Source organism: Puma concolor, chromosome E2, assembly GCF_028749965.1.
Source record: "Puma concolor isolate L17-30 chromosome E2, mPumCon1.1.hap2, whole genome shotgun sequence".
In the NCBI taxonomy this organism is placed as follows: domain Eukaryota; kingdom Metazoa; phylum Chordata; class Mammalia; order Carnivora; family Felidae; genus Puma; species Puma concolor.
The window spans coordinates 30,696,702-30,709,557 of NC_141681.1; the positions used below are offsets into that span (position 1 = coordinate 30,696,702).

Here is a 12,856-nt window from a genome sequence, read left to right on the forward strand (position 1 = left end):
TCACTTTGCAAGCTGTGGATTTGGGGAAGGGAGGTCTCTCTCTGCCATATACCATAATATCCTGGCTTAGATACCGTAATACCAAGGGCAGACAAGAAAGCTGATGGAGCTGACCCTGCTCTGCGTCCTTTATGCCGGCACCGTATGCTTTCAGCAGATCTCAGCCTGCACCAGCTGCATTCCAAGTGTTCCATAACCACATGTGGCTAGTGGCTACCATATTGGATAGAGCCGCTTGAAAATACAGTTGCCCCGGACCTTTCTATCGTAGCCTCGTCTCCGCCACAACATCACCTCCCCACAGATTTGTGATTATGCTTTCCAAAGGACCAGCTCAGGGGCGCCCGGGTGGCTCAGTCGGTTAAGCGTCCGACTTCAGCTCAGGTCACGATCTCGCGGTCCGCGAGTTCGAGCCCCGCGTCGGGCTCTGGGCTGATGGCTCAGAGCCTGGAGCCTGCTTCGGATTCTGTGTCTCCCTCTCTCTCTGCCCCTCCCCCGTTCATGCTGTGTCTCTCTCTGTCTCAAAAATAAATAAACGTTAAAAAAATAAATAAATAAAGGACCAGCTCTCCTACCCCCATCATAGCACTTCGACTATCCTAGGAATATCACTTTCGCTTCCTGGGAAAGACTATACTTTCGGGGACCGTTGCTAGAGTTCATTGCATAGGGCTGCTGCACAAAGTTATATGGCTTAGAAACAACAGAAAGGTATCCCCCCATGGTTCTAAAACCTAGATGTCTGAAATGTGGCAGGGCTATTCGCCCTCTCTCTGAAGGCTCTAGGGGAGAATTCCTTCTGGCGTCTTTCTAGCATTTGGTGACAATCAGCACTGTTTGGCATTCCTTGGCTTGCAGATACATCGTTCCAGAATTCAACGAATTCTGTTTGCAGCGGCCTTATTTCCAAATAAGGTCCCACTCTGGGGTTCCGGGAAAGAGGCGAATTTGGGGAAGACACTATTCAACCGGGCACACCCGGTATCACTGTGTTGTTTATGGTACTTGCTTCTATCTTAACTTGTCCTACTTGCTTTCCTGTTTGCTCTCTGATTGCCCCCCCCTAAAACGGAAGCTCCGTGTGAACAGCTATCTCATCATTCTGCACCTAACACCATTTCTAGCGCACAGAAGGCACTCAAGAAATATTGGCTGCAAAGAGAAATGGAGGGAGGGAGCAAAGAAGAAAGAAACTTTCTGGTTTGACATTTTTAAGATGGTGCCTGGGAATCAAGAAAGGGCTGATGCTAAGGAGGCTTCCTACCAATGGTTGCTTGGGACCAGTCTTTCTATTCTCTTCCCAGAAGCTCTAGAAGAAGCCCAGCTCGGGCTCCTGGATGGCCTCTCAGAGCTATCCATTCCCATACCTCCGAGGAACCTGCCCTCAGTCTTATCCCACCACAGAAAAGAGGGTGCCTAGCTAGCCAGGAGGGTGGCACAGAAAAAAAGGAAAAACTCCTGCCCAGGGCACGCCTTGTGCCACGCTCTTCCCTTTGGAGGAGTGATGTGTACCCGCAGAGGTGTCTCCGCCTTGCAACTGAGAATGCAAAGCAGTAAGGACGCTCAGCTGCCTACTGGCAATTCACAGAAGTGGGCTAGCTGGAGACCGGAGCAAACCGGAATGCTTGGTAAACGGGTAGCAGCCATGAACCCTGGGTGACGGGGCTCACAAAGGAGAGTCTTGTGTTTCCTAGCCTTCGAGTTTTTCAAACGAACTGAGGCCTGGATTTTTTTAATAACATTATCTCACTAGCAAGTGTGGGCAATCAATTCAATTTTTCAAAAGCTCAGCAGAGGCCCACCTCCCCGCCCCTGCCACCGCCACCAAAAGGCTGCCTGTGACCGGAGGTAACCCTTGATTCCCACCCTCTGGGGAACGCAGCTCCTCGGAGTGTCTTTAGGAATCGGAAATTTCCAGTGTGGGCGGGAGCAAAATGGAACTCTGGTCCGTAGACTCATACGGGGAAGACTGAACCAAAAAGAGGCAAGGAACAGGTTCAAACACCTACAGTTAGGCCTACGCAAAGCAGACACCTTCTCTCCATTCCCAAGTAGGGATAAAGCATCCTTGACCTCAGTCGTAGTTTTGCCCAGGTCCTCTCCAAATATTTACATGAACTGTAAGGATCAAGGTGAAGGGAAAACCCTACAGCCTGGCTGCCCTTTCGCTTCCTTCAAACCGGGGGCTAGTCTTCAAATACCTCCCTCCCAAGCTCCCAGCACCACCTTCCCAAATCATAGTTAAGAATATCCGATGGGGTTCCAGTCGGGACTTGGGCAAGTTCTCTAAGCCTCAGTTTCCCCATCACTAAGATAAGGGCTAGGTCATACCTCAGCTTTGTACAAATTAGAGAAAGGCACTTCTTTTCCAGTGCAGCCCCAAGCCAAGGCACCAGCTTGATGAGCACAGAAAGACTGGAATTCAGGACCCTCTTCGCCCCTCAGCCGGGTGCCTTTGTTCAGTGAGCAACCTGCACGACCATTCAGGGCCACCCTGGATAGTCTCTCCTTTGTAGACTTTACGTGTGATACTGTTTAACACTCATTATTGACACAATTATTGGGTAAATTATAATAAGGCAACACGTTTTTATTCAATCCTAATTTTTTTTTTACATACTCTTCAACAGAGAATGATATTAACTAAACCCTACGGCCCTGCGGCCTTTGGGGTCCTCAGTATGATTTCTCTTAGAGGCAGAGAATTAATATTGTTGAGTAATAAGAAGGATCCCCTTTTCAATTCTCCCATCTCTTCTGAAAAAGATCCAGTATTTAATAATTCCAATACTTGCTAATCAATACACACACACACGCACACACGCACGCACCCTCTCGAAGTGATTCCCAAGCAAGCACCGTGGCTCAAATGTTTTAGATCACTTGGTTTTAGTTGTTTTTTATCTCTTCCCATTTCCCTTTATGGTGAGTAAGACCCACTTTTCAATTTGCAGTAGCTGTATCAGGTTTTCTTTCCCAAAACATGTATTTAAGTATTTAAAATGAGTCAACTTAAGGAAAAATGTTAAACAATAGCAGAGGTGGTGGCGGAGGGCTTGAAGTTTGGGAAACTCAACACCGCTGACTCCAGACAAGCCCAGATCCTGATGTTTTCTCAGCTTTCCCAGTTTCGAGTTGGGAGGGGCCGGCGGATGAGGGCAAACTGTCCAACACCCAGAGGTTCCCCGCTCCGCTGCATCTGGAGCTGGGCATCCAGGCCTTTCTGACTGTTCCAGCAGTCGGTTCCCTCTGAGCTCGACTGGGAATTTGCTCCCTGCAAGTCCTGACTTTCATACACCTTCACCTCTTTGAGAGGCAGGCCCGGTCCTGTCTCCTGAGCTCTGGGGACCTTCTCAGAGAGAGACATGCCCCCTCTAGAATGACTGGGTCCTCCAGGTCGGCTCTGTCAGGCTGAGCCCAGGCCGGAGCCCGGCAGGGACAAGCCAGGGGCCTGTGGCAACCTTCCCTGGCCCAGCGAAGCCGCTGCACCCTTCCAGATTAAGGAGTGAGTGGAGCCTGGGACACAATGAGGCTGTGTTTGATCCCGCGACGTGTCACTCATTTCAAACAATTCATTGCCACTAGACGACGACGTTGTCAGGCGCTAATTTCCTGGTGGCGCTCCATCACAGGCCTCGAAGCACGGGGGGGGGGGGGGGGGGGGGGGCAGAGTCCCACGGGTCGGGGGCGCGAGGGAACCTTCGCGAGCGAGGCGGGGGTTCCCGTAACGAGGCTTTAATGAGGGGAGCGCGGCCGGCCTTTGTGGAGAAGCCCGAGGAGGCGGCCGGGCCGAGCTCTCCGAGAGGTCACTTCCTCCCCGGGGCCGAGCACCCGCCATCCCGTTGAGGGCCAGCTGCGGCCACCAGGCCGGGCGCCCGCTGCGGGCTCTCTTGGGCCCGCGCCACCCTCGCCGGCCCCGAATTGCGGCCGGAAACGGAGTATTTCCATGCAACAATGCAAACGCGCTCATTACCATCTCCTCAATATGCATGAAGAAAATGCACTAGGCTGGCCGAGCCCCATCACCCGGCTCCGGCCTCGGCATCCAATAAGGCGACATATTCATCTCCCAAGATGGATGAGGAGGGGGCGCCGCAGGGAAGGCAGATCCACGGGGGGGGGGGGGGGGGGGGGAGGGGACACGTCCCGGGGAGGAAGAGGAGAAGAGAGAAAATACAAGCGCAGCAGAGCCTGAGACGCAGACCAAGGAATCGGAGAAGGAAATAGATTAGGATGAACGAAAGAAAGAAAGGTGGATGGAGAAATGAGGGTGAGGGCGAGGGGCAGTCACAGAGGCAGACAGGGATAAAAACAGACAAAATAAGGGAAGGGGCAAGGAGCAAAACTGAGAAAAGTAACTGCGAAGTGGTCCAGAGGAGCGGATAAAACAACGAAATGGGGAGCGCGCGGAGGAAAGAATGGAAATGAATGAGTTAGAAATCGAATACCCAGAAAGTGGGACAGACAGACACAGACGGGGAGAGGAAAACAAAGGAGAGGGAGGCAGAGAAACTGCTCAAGTCAGGTGGAAAAAGGATGATCGTGGAGAGGTAAAGAAAAATCAGATCACTTGCGCTGAAGGCCAGGTTTTCGATCCCGGCCATCCTGGGCTCTGCGAGTCGCGGGCAGCTCGGAGACGGGGGCCGAGGGCCAGGTGGGGGACGCGCGGGGGCGCAGCGGGGTGCCAGGGGCCGCCAGCCGGCCTCGCACCCCTCCTTGGGCTGCCCTGCAGGCTCCGGGGTGCCCAGGCCTGACTTGGGGCCCACTCTGCGCGTCGCGGCCCGCAGCCGCCGCGGCCGGCCGGGCGGCCTCTCCCTCGCCGAGAGCAAAGTTGGCAAAGTTTCTCCCAAAGTTTCCCCGACGCTTCTCGGGACGCAGGGACCGGCTCCGAGGCCCTGGCGGCTGGTGGGGAGCGGCAGCCCGTTCCGGGGCGGCTCTGGAGGCCGCCGGCCCGCGCCTCCTGGGATGCCCGGGGTCCGGATTCTGGCCTGATGCAAATCCCTCCCGGTGAGGACGCCAGGCCACGCACTCCGGGTGTCTGCAGGGCTGCTAATAGCGGAGAGAGAGAATGCGGGGGAGAGAGAGAGAGAAACAGAGAGAGAGAGAGAGAGAGAGAAGAAAAAAATATTCTCAGCTCAATTTAAGTCTCATGGAAAGGGCTTACAACTGTAATTAAATCATTAAATTCTTGTCTACGCTTCACAGAGCGGAGAGAAATTAACTTCCCACCAACCTCATTTTCTATTTGAACATGAAATAATGATTTTCTGCCCGTCTAATTACAAAGCCAACATCTGATCAAGCCAGCATCCAGAGGGGATTATCACATGCACGAGTATTAGACCTCATTACCAGCTTGAGTGCAAAATTATTACATCTTGTAATTGGATGGTGAGATTTATATACAGATCGGCCCGGTTTCTGTAAGATTGTAATTACAAGCTTCGTTGGTTAGCTACTTATCAGAACTTTGCAGGAAAACAAAACAAATGACTGAGGAAAACGAGCATTTCATTAACCTGTAACCCGAGCGCGGGGGGAGGGAGCGGTGGGAGCGTGCGCCGCGGCGTCTGCAGGAAGCGGAGGGATCGCCGGCCGCACTGCAGCCCGGGGATTTCGGTTCTGGGAGAGAAGGACTGAAGATGGGCCTCGGCGGGGAGACCTAGGGCGGCAGCGGCGCCCCTCGACGGGGACGCGCGCGCACCGTGGGGCTGGGCGAGGAGGGGGCGGGAAGTGGGCCTGGTGGCTAGGTGCTCGCTTTCAGTGCGCGGCGCTGCCCTTGAGCCTGGCGGGCCGCGCGGCCCCTGGGCATACGTCGGGCCGCGCGGCCCCGGGTGCGAGTCCAGCGAACGCTGCTGCGTGCACCAAACGTGTGCTAGGGACACCCTCTCCGTGCACTGCCACACTCTGGGCCGCGTAGAGAGAGCGCCTACAGCAAGACTCCGAAGCGCTTTGTGCGCCGGGAACGTTGGAAGAAGGCGAAAAGACGGAGACGCTTTTGTGTGCGGCACGTTTGTGCGCGCGTGCCTTTCCCAAATCAGCTTCCCGTGCACCTGCTTTTCCTCCCTGTGCGAGTGTATCACTTTGACCTCATCCCTTGGATTAAAAAGCTCTGGAAATGGTTCGGCTGTCCTCGAACCCCAGAGTTCAGTCCGGAGCCGGGTTCCGTTGGCCCCGTCGAGTTGGGGAGCCAGTGCCACGTCGGGGCTCGGCCGCCTACGACGCTGAGTCCCGACGTGAAGCGCGGATCGCCGGGGCCAGGGCGGGGCTGATCTCTGCTGGACACTAGGGTAGCGAAGAGGCCGCTTCCGCCCAGGACCTGGGCGCCTTCTTGAGTACGCGTATGGGTTTGGAGGGGGGTGACTTCGGGGCTATGAGCGCCCTTAGACCTTCGTGGTTGGGTCACTGAGAACAACCTTGTGCCTTTCCTGGCCTCCACGCTGCCAGGTCAATAGTTGGTTAATGCGGAAGAAGCGTCTCCGGGGCTCATGGTTTTTCTCTTATCCTTCTGGAAGAGCTGAGTTAAATAGCGAGCGTTTCATCCGGGCATTTACAGCGCAGCCCCAGAGTCCCCACCTCAGAACCTAGCTCTTGGCTCGCTCTGGTCTGGCGCCACCACTTTGCACAAACTCTAGGGTTCAGGGCCGTCGAGGCTCGAGGTCTGACACCTAGGAAACAGTCCGGGAAATAATGTTACCCTCAATTTTGTCACCCCTGAAATCTTCCGCGAGAAGGTGAGCCCCATGACTCCCTATGCCATTTGGCTTCGAGGTTTAACTGCAAACGAAATCAGGCTCCGAGGAAACATTTCAAAGCCAGAGCTTCCCCTGATATCTCCTCCTCTGGGGAGACTCCAGCTAAGGCCAACGCCCGGTATCTGGAAGAGAAGCAGGTGGGGAGAGGATATGGGAAAGAGCTCGACCGGATTTGAGGAATTTGAAAAGGCCACACAAGTCAGTTTCCCCACTTGAACCCCAAACCTGGCCGCCCCCAAACTTTCCCTTGTCTTCCACCCCATTTTTCTCTGGAGCCGCCGCCGGGTGCCAAGCCCCGTGGAAAGAAGGCGGGGGGGGGGGGGGGGTGGAGGGGGTGGGGTGGGGGGGGAGTGATGGGCGAGGTCAAAACTGGGAGTTCATTCCTCAACTGGAATGCCCAAAGCTGCTTGGACCAAAGATAGCCCGGGCCCCTCACTCTGATGGAATTCGGATTCAATTGCCCTCTCCATCAGCGCGCGGCGGCCAGTTTCCGCCTCGAAGCCCGAACTGGCCACTCCAAGACAGAGTCGCCGCCTCCGTGTTGTCCCCGGAGCGCTACCGCTGCAGGTCTGGCCTGCGCGTCAGTCGCAGCCGCGGCCTAAAGCTTTTAGCCCAGAGCCTCTAGGATTCCGGGAATTTCAATCCCGCTGTCGGCTGCACGCCCTAATCCGTGAAGGTGGGCGTTCGGATACTGGGATTTCAGGTTTGATTTAGGAAATATTCCACTGTGGGACCAAAAGTCTTGCCTCCCATCCCCACCCGAGACGGTGATAGGATCCTTACGGAAAGAAAACGTGTTGGCACGGTGACCGGGGAGCAGGGGAAGGGGTAGTGAAAGGAAGGATGTCTACAGACCGAAAATTCCAATATACAAACTTCTCGGAGCGCTCTGGGAAAGTTCCTGGAGCCTCAGCCACCGGCTCTCTGCTCCTCCACCATCGCACACCCGCTTAGGGCACCGGCAGGCTCCACTTCCCAGTCGTGGCTCCCCAGGATCCCCGGGGCGGGAGGGGGGGGCCGGGTGTCCACACTTCAGTCCCTGCAAAGGCAGAGCCCGCCATTTCTAATAAAAGATTCGCACCCGGACACAGGAGGCGTTAAAGTGGCCGGGTAGGGGTCTGTTTCGCTCCCCTGGACAATGAGATGGCCTTTGAAGATTCGACCGGGGCGCACCCCTTCACCCCTCGCGAATTCTTCTAGCTTTTTTCCTACGCCGCGGACAGTGCCTGGGGTCTAGAGGTGCGAGCCGAAAAAGGGTCCGGGCCGAGGAAAGCCCCAGCGCCTGCCCTGGACCAGGATCTGGTCCCGACCCAGGCCCCGCGCTGGGGCGGGGGGAGAGGTACCGAGGGCGGGCGGCGGGGAGGGGCGAGCTGACCCCGTCCTAACCCGCGTCCCCAGCGCCTCCCGCTCCCCCTCCCCGCGCAGGCCGGAGGGGGCGGGCAAGGACTCCCAGCGCCCGGGCTCGCGTCCCCGCCCCGCCCCGCCCCGCCCAGCGCGCCGTATCCTCCGGGGTGGGCGGCCCCGCCTGGAAGGCGCCCAGGCGATTGGCGACTCGGGAAGGAGACGCGAGGAAAAGTCGAATAAGAGGGCGCGACGTCAGACCCGAGATTTGGGGAAGGGCAAGGGAGGAGGTGAGGGCGGGGACGGACACACAGACTTAGACACAGATCCACGGACTCACACCCCCCGCACAGCACCCTAAGTGTCCCCAACTTTAGGCCGCCTGAGCCCAGGGCGCCGAAGCCAGGGCTGGGGGTGGGGGTGGGGGGGGAGTGTCGTGGGAGTAGAGAGAGTGAGATAAAAACAGGGGTGAAGAAAGAGTGAAGGGAGCAGAAAAGGGAGAGGAGCAAAAGGAATAGAGAGAACGGGATAGGAGAGAGAAAAGAGTTTCCGATCGTCCGGGAGAGTGAAGGAGCCCGAAGGAGCGGAAGCGATCCTAGGGGGAAGAGGAGCGCTGAGAGGGAGGGGAGAGGAAGGGCGAGGAGGGGGAGTACAAACTAGAGGAGGGTGAAGGAAGCGAGGCGCGACACTGCTCGGGGAGAGGAGGGCAGTGAGGAGCGAGGCGCGGGCAGAGGCGGCTCGGACTGCCGAGAGGAGGGAGCGCGGCGCAGAGAGGAGGGGCTTGCGGGCCCGTAGAAATGTCAATCAGAGCCCGGAGCCCCGGGAATCTCCGCCAATCTGTTCGGACCTGACCTGGCTCCTCGCCGCCGCCGCCGCCGCCGCCGCCGCCGCCGCGGAGCAGATCAATAGGCGAACGCGGAGCGCTGCGCAGCGCGGGAGGCAGCGCGGCCCCAGCCCGGCCCAGCCCCCGATGCGCGCAGGAGCCCGCGGGCGGCGCTGAGCTGGGCGGCCCAGGGGGCCGGGCCCCCTCTCCGTCCGTGCCCCGCGGGCCACCATGTCCTTCCCCCAGCTCGGATACCAGTACATCCGCCCGCTCTACCCACCCGAGCGCCCGGGGGCCGCCGGCGGCGGCGGCAGCGCTGGAGCCCGGGGCGGCCCAGGAGCCGGAGCCTCGGAGCTGGCCGCCTCGGGGTCCCTGTCCAACGTGCTCTCCTCCGTGTACGGGGCGCCCTATGCCGCGGCGGCAGCGGCTGCCGCCGCCGCCCAAGGCTACGGTGCCTTTCTGCCCTACGCCGCCGAGCTGCCCATCTTCCCGCAGCTGGTAAGCGCCCAGGGAGCCGGAGTGGGGCGGGGGGAGGGTTGGAGCTGGGGCGCGGGACGAGGTGGAGCGCGCGGGAGTAGACTAGCGGGGCCCAGGCCGGGAGGGTGGAGGCGGCGACGGCCAGGGCGGCTAGGGCTCACCCGCGCTCCCTCCGCGCGTGTCCCTTCCTTCTCCGTGTGCGTACAGGGCGCGCAGTACGAGCTGAAAGACAGCCCCGGGGTGCAGCATCCGGCCGCGGCCGCCGCGTTTCCGCACCCGCACCCCGCCTTCTACCCGTATGGCCAGTACCAGTTCGGGGACCCGTCCCGTCCCAAGAACGCCACCCGGGAGAGCACCAGCACGCTCAAGGCCTGGCTGAACGAGCACCGCAAGAACCCCTACCCCACCAAGGGCGAGAAGATCATGCTGGCCATCATCACCAAGATGACCCTCACCCAGGTGTCCACCTGGTTCGCCAACGCGCGCCGGCGCCTCAAGAAGGAGAACAAGATGACTTGGGCGCCCCGCAGCCGCACCGACGAGGAGGGCAACGCTTACGGGAGCGAGCGCGAGGAGGAAGACGAGGAGGAGGACGAAGAAGACAGCAAGCGCGAGCTGGAGCTGGAGGAGGAGGAGCTCGTGGGGGAGGAGGAGGACACGGGGGGCGAGGGCCTGGCGGACGACGACGAGGACGAGGAGATCGATTTGGAGAACTTAGACGGTGCGACCGCGGGGCCTGAGCTGGCCTTGTCTGGGGCGGCACACAGGGACGGCGACCTCGGCCTGAGACCCATTTCAGACTCCAAGAATAGCGACTCGGACGACAGCTCGGAGGGCTTGGAGGAGCGTCCACTGCCCGTGTTGAGTCTGGCCCCGGCGCCACCGCCGGTGGCCGCGGTTCTGCCGTCTCCGCCCTCGCCTCCTGCAGGCCTGGACCCCTGCGCTCCTGCACCACCGCCCGCCTCAGCCCTGCAGAAGCCCAAGATCTGGTCCCTGGCCGAGACGGCCACAAGCCCGGACAACCCGCGCCGCTCGCCTCCGGGCGCGGGAGGTTCTCCCCCGGGGGCAGCCGTCGCGCCCCCAGCCCTGCAGCTCTCTCCGGCCGCGGCAGCCGCCGCGGCTCACAGACTCGTCTCGGCGCCGCTGGGCAAGTTCCCCGCTTGGACCAACCGGCCGTTCCCAGGCCCTACGCCGGGCCCACGCCCGCACCCGCTCTCCCTGCTGGGCTCGGCCCCTCCACACCTGCTGGGACTTCCCGGAGCCGCGGGCCACCCGGCCGCCGCCGCTGCCGCCTTCGCTCGGCCGGCGGAGCCCGAGGGCGGAACAGGTGACTACTGAGCGCCGCAGCGGAGGAAGGGGGTGGGTTCTGGGGGTCGCGCCGGGGCGGACGGAGATGGCAGGACCCCGGGGGGCGCGGGGCGCTTTCCACCCCGCGCCCGCCTCCCGCGGCCCTGAGTGCCGGCGTGGAGCTCTCTAAAGGCCCTCCTTTTTCTTCCCCGCTTGCCTTAGATCGCTGTAGTGCCTTGGAAGTGGAGAAAAAGTTACTCAAGACGGCTTTCCAGCCCGTGCCCAGGCGGTAAGAGACCCCGCGGTAGGGGCGGACGGTGGGACAAGCAAGTGGGGGAGGAACGGACGCGGAGCACTGGAGGCTTTTGCCCCCGGGGAATGCAGCCGGGACGTGCTTTAGAAGGGGGACCAGACACACACTCCTCCGTAGCGCCCGCGGGCCCAGAGAGGCCTCGGGCAATCCCAGCCCGGCACCCGGGCCGCGGCCCGGGGTACGGCGCGCGCGGTAGGAACCCGGGCCCCCGCCGGGCCAGCGGCGGCTCTGGGAAGCCCACCTGGCGGCCTTCGAGCCGGGACCTCGGGTCCCTACTCCTTCCCAACCTTCTATAGTTAAACCGGAAGCCCAACATCTACAGCTGGACATCATCTGACACTGAGACACCTCCCAGTCCCCCGGCCTCAGTCCCAGGTTGGGTGTCCCAAATCCTAGGCAGCGTCGGTGCCCCGAACTGTCACTTCCTTTGCTACCACTGCTTCTCTCTTCCAGGCCCCAGAACCATCTGGATGCCGCTTTGGTCTTATCGGCTCTCTCCTCCTCCTAGTACTTATTTTTAAAAATTTTCAATCGTTGTAATAATTGTAAAAAAAAACAAAAACAAAAACAAAAACAAAACTCTCTGTATAGTTATGACTTGTAAGCATGTCCGTGTATGAATACCTAAGAAACAAAACTAAGCAAAAAGAAAAAAAGAAAAAAAAAAGAAATAAACCAAGTTCCCTCAGTCCTCCCCAAGTGGCTTCTGTACCCCACATTAGCTGAGTTTGTGAGGGTTTTTCTGGTTGATGTTGTTCGGTTGATTTTGGGAGGTGGAGTTGCCGTGAGAATAAGAGTGTCTGAGTTTTTTTTTTTTTTTTTTTGTATATACAGAAAAATGTACATATGTGTGAACCAAATTGTACAAGAAAGTATCTATTTTTGGCTAAATAAATGAGCTGTTGCCACTTTGACTATAACCTGCCTGTCTGCCCGCCCCCCCCACCCCCACGGACGGATCTATTTGGTTTTTGTTTTGTTTGTTTTGTTTTGTTTTGTTTTGTCCGCTGCCCCCCCGCTCCCCATGTTTGAAGAGTCGCCGGAATCAGTGGGAAAAGAACGACAGTCAGGACCCAGGACCCTGTGATCACAAGAGTGCAGAAGCCAAGGAGACACAGAGGTGGCGGGGCTGGGGGCACCGCTGGAGGTGAGGCAGTTGGAGAAGTAGGTGGGGTGCCCCAGGGAAAGGGCAGAGGAGACAGCTGGGGGGAAACCGGAGAAGATGCCCTCCGAGGAGCCTGGGGAGTTGGGCCCACCCGGTCGGTCCACTGGATCAACCCTGGGGTTTGGGGCCTGCTCGGATGGCATGGCAGAAAGACCCAGAGAAGGGTCTGGATGCAGAAAGGTTAGGTTGGGGGGTTCTCATCAGTCCCGCGCCCCCATTCTTAGATAGGCACAATTGAGGTTCTCTGAATCTTATGTCAGGGCATGTGCAAGTTCAGTTCAAGCCCTTTCCAACCTCACTGCACCCCCAGACTCCTCCTTACAGATGCGAGGGTGTGGGGTGGCGGTGAATAGGGGTTGCGTATGGAGGAACAGCGACCCGGGGATGCACAGCATTTCCTCTTAGTGACGTGCCCAGCCTGAATTGAGAGTGGGGGGACCTGAGTCCCGGTGGCCTCTGTGCATCTTGGCACCCCAGCGGGTTTTCCCCCCAAGTGCCCTGGAAGGATAGCTTTCTAGGGTGCTGGTGGGGGGTGCGGGGGGTGTTGGGGCCTCTGTACCTATCCAGGCAGGATTTCGGCTTGGGGCCTGTCAGGGGGTGGGCGGGCCGGGGGTGGGGGGAGGGAGCCGGGAAATTTGGGGCTGGAGCTCCCTCTACAGGACAAAAGGGCCACTCAGCGCCTGCCTCCGTGGCCT

The 12,856-nt window shown here is 59.0% G+C and overlaps 2 protein-coding genes across 2 annotated transcripts; one reads left to right on the plus strand and one right to left on the minus strand.

The window, feature by feature from the left end:
* Window positions 1-2,565: 2,565 nt before the first annotated feature.
* Window positions 2,566-9,152, minus strand: LOC147573457 (uncharacterized). Its single transcript, XM_086688634.1, has 5 exons — window positions 8,949-9,152; window positions 7,837-7,988; window positions 6,823-6,877; window positions 5,520-6,371; window positions 2,566-5,049 (listed from the first exon to the last, which is right to left on the minus strand). The coding sequence occupies exons 1-5, from the start codon at window positions 9,150-9,152 to the stop codon at window positions 4,567-4,569; spliced, it is 1,746 nt and encodes a 581-aa protein (XP_086544760.1). The 3' UTR covers window positions 2,566-4,566.
* IRX3 (iroquois homeobox 3) lies at window positions 8,448-11,916 on the plus strand. Its single transcript, XM_086689413.1, has 4 exons — window positions 8,448-9,417; window positions 9,604-10,723; window positions 10,906-10,972; window positions 11,450-11,916. Exons 1-4 carry the CDS (start codon window positions 9,151-9,153, stop codon window positions 11,502-11,504), a joined length of 1,509 nt encoding a protein of 502 aa, XP_086545539.1. The 5' UTR covers window positions 8,448-9,150; the 3' UTR covers window positions 11,505-11,916.
* The last annotated feature ends 940 nt before the right edge of the window (window positions 11,917-12,856 follow it).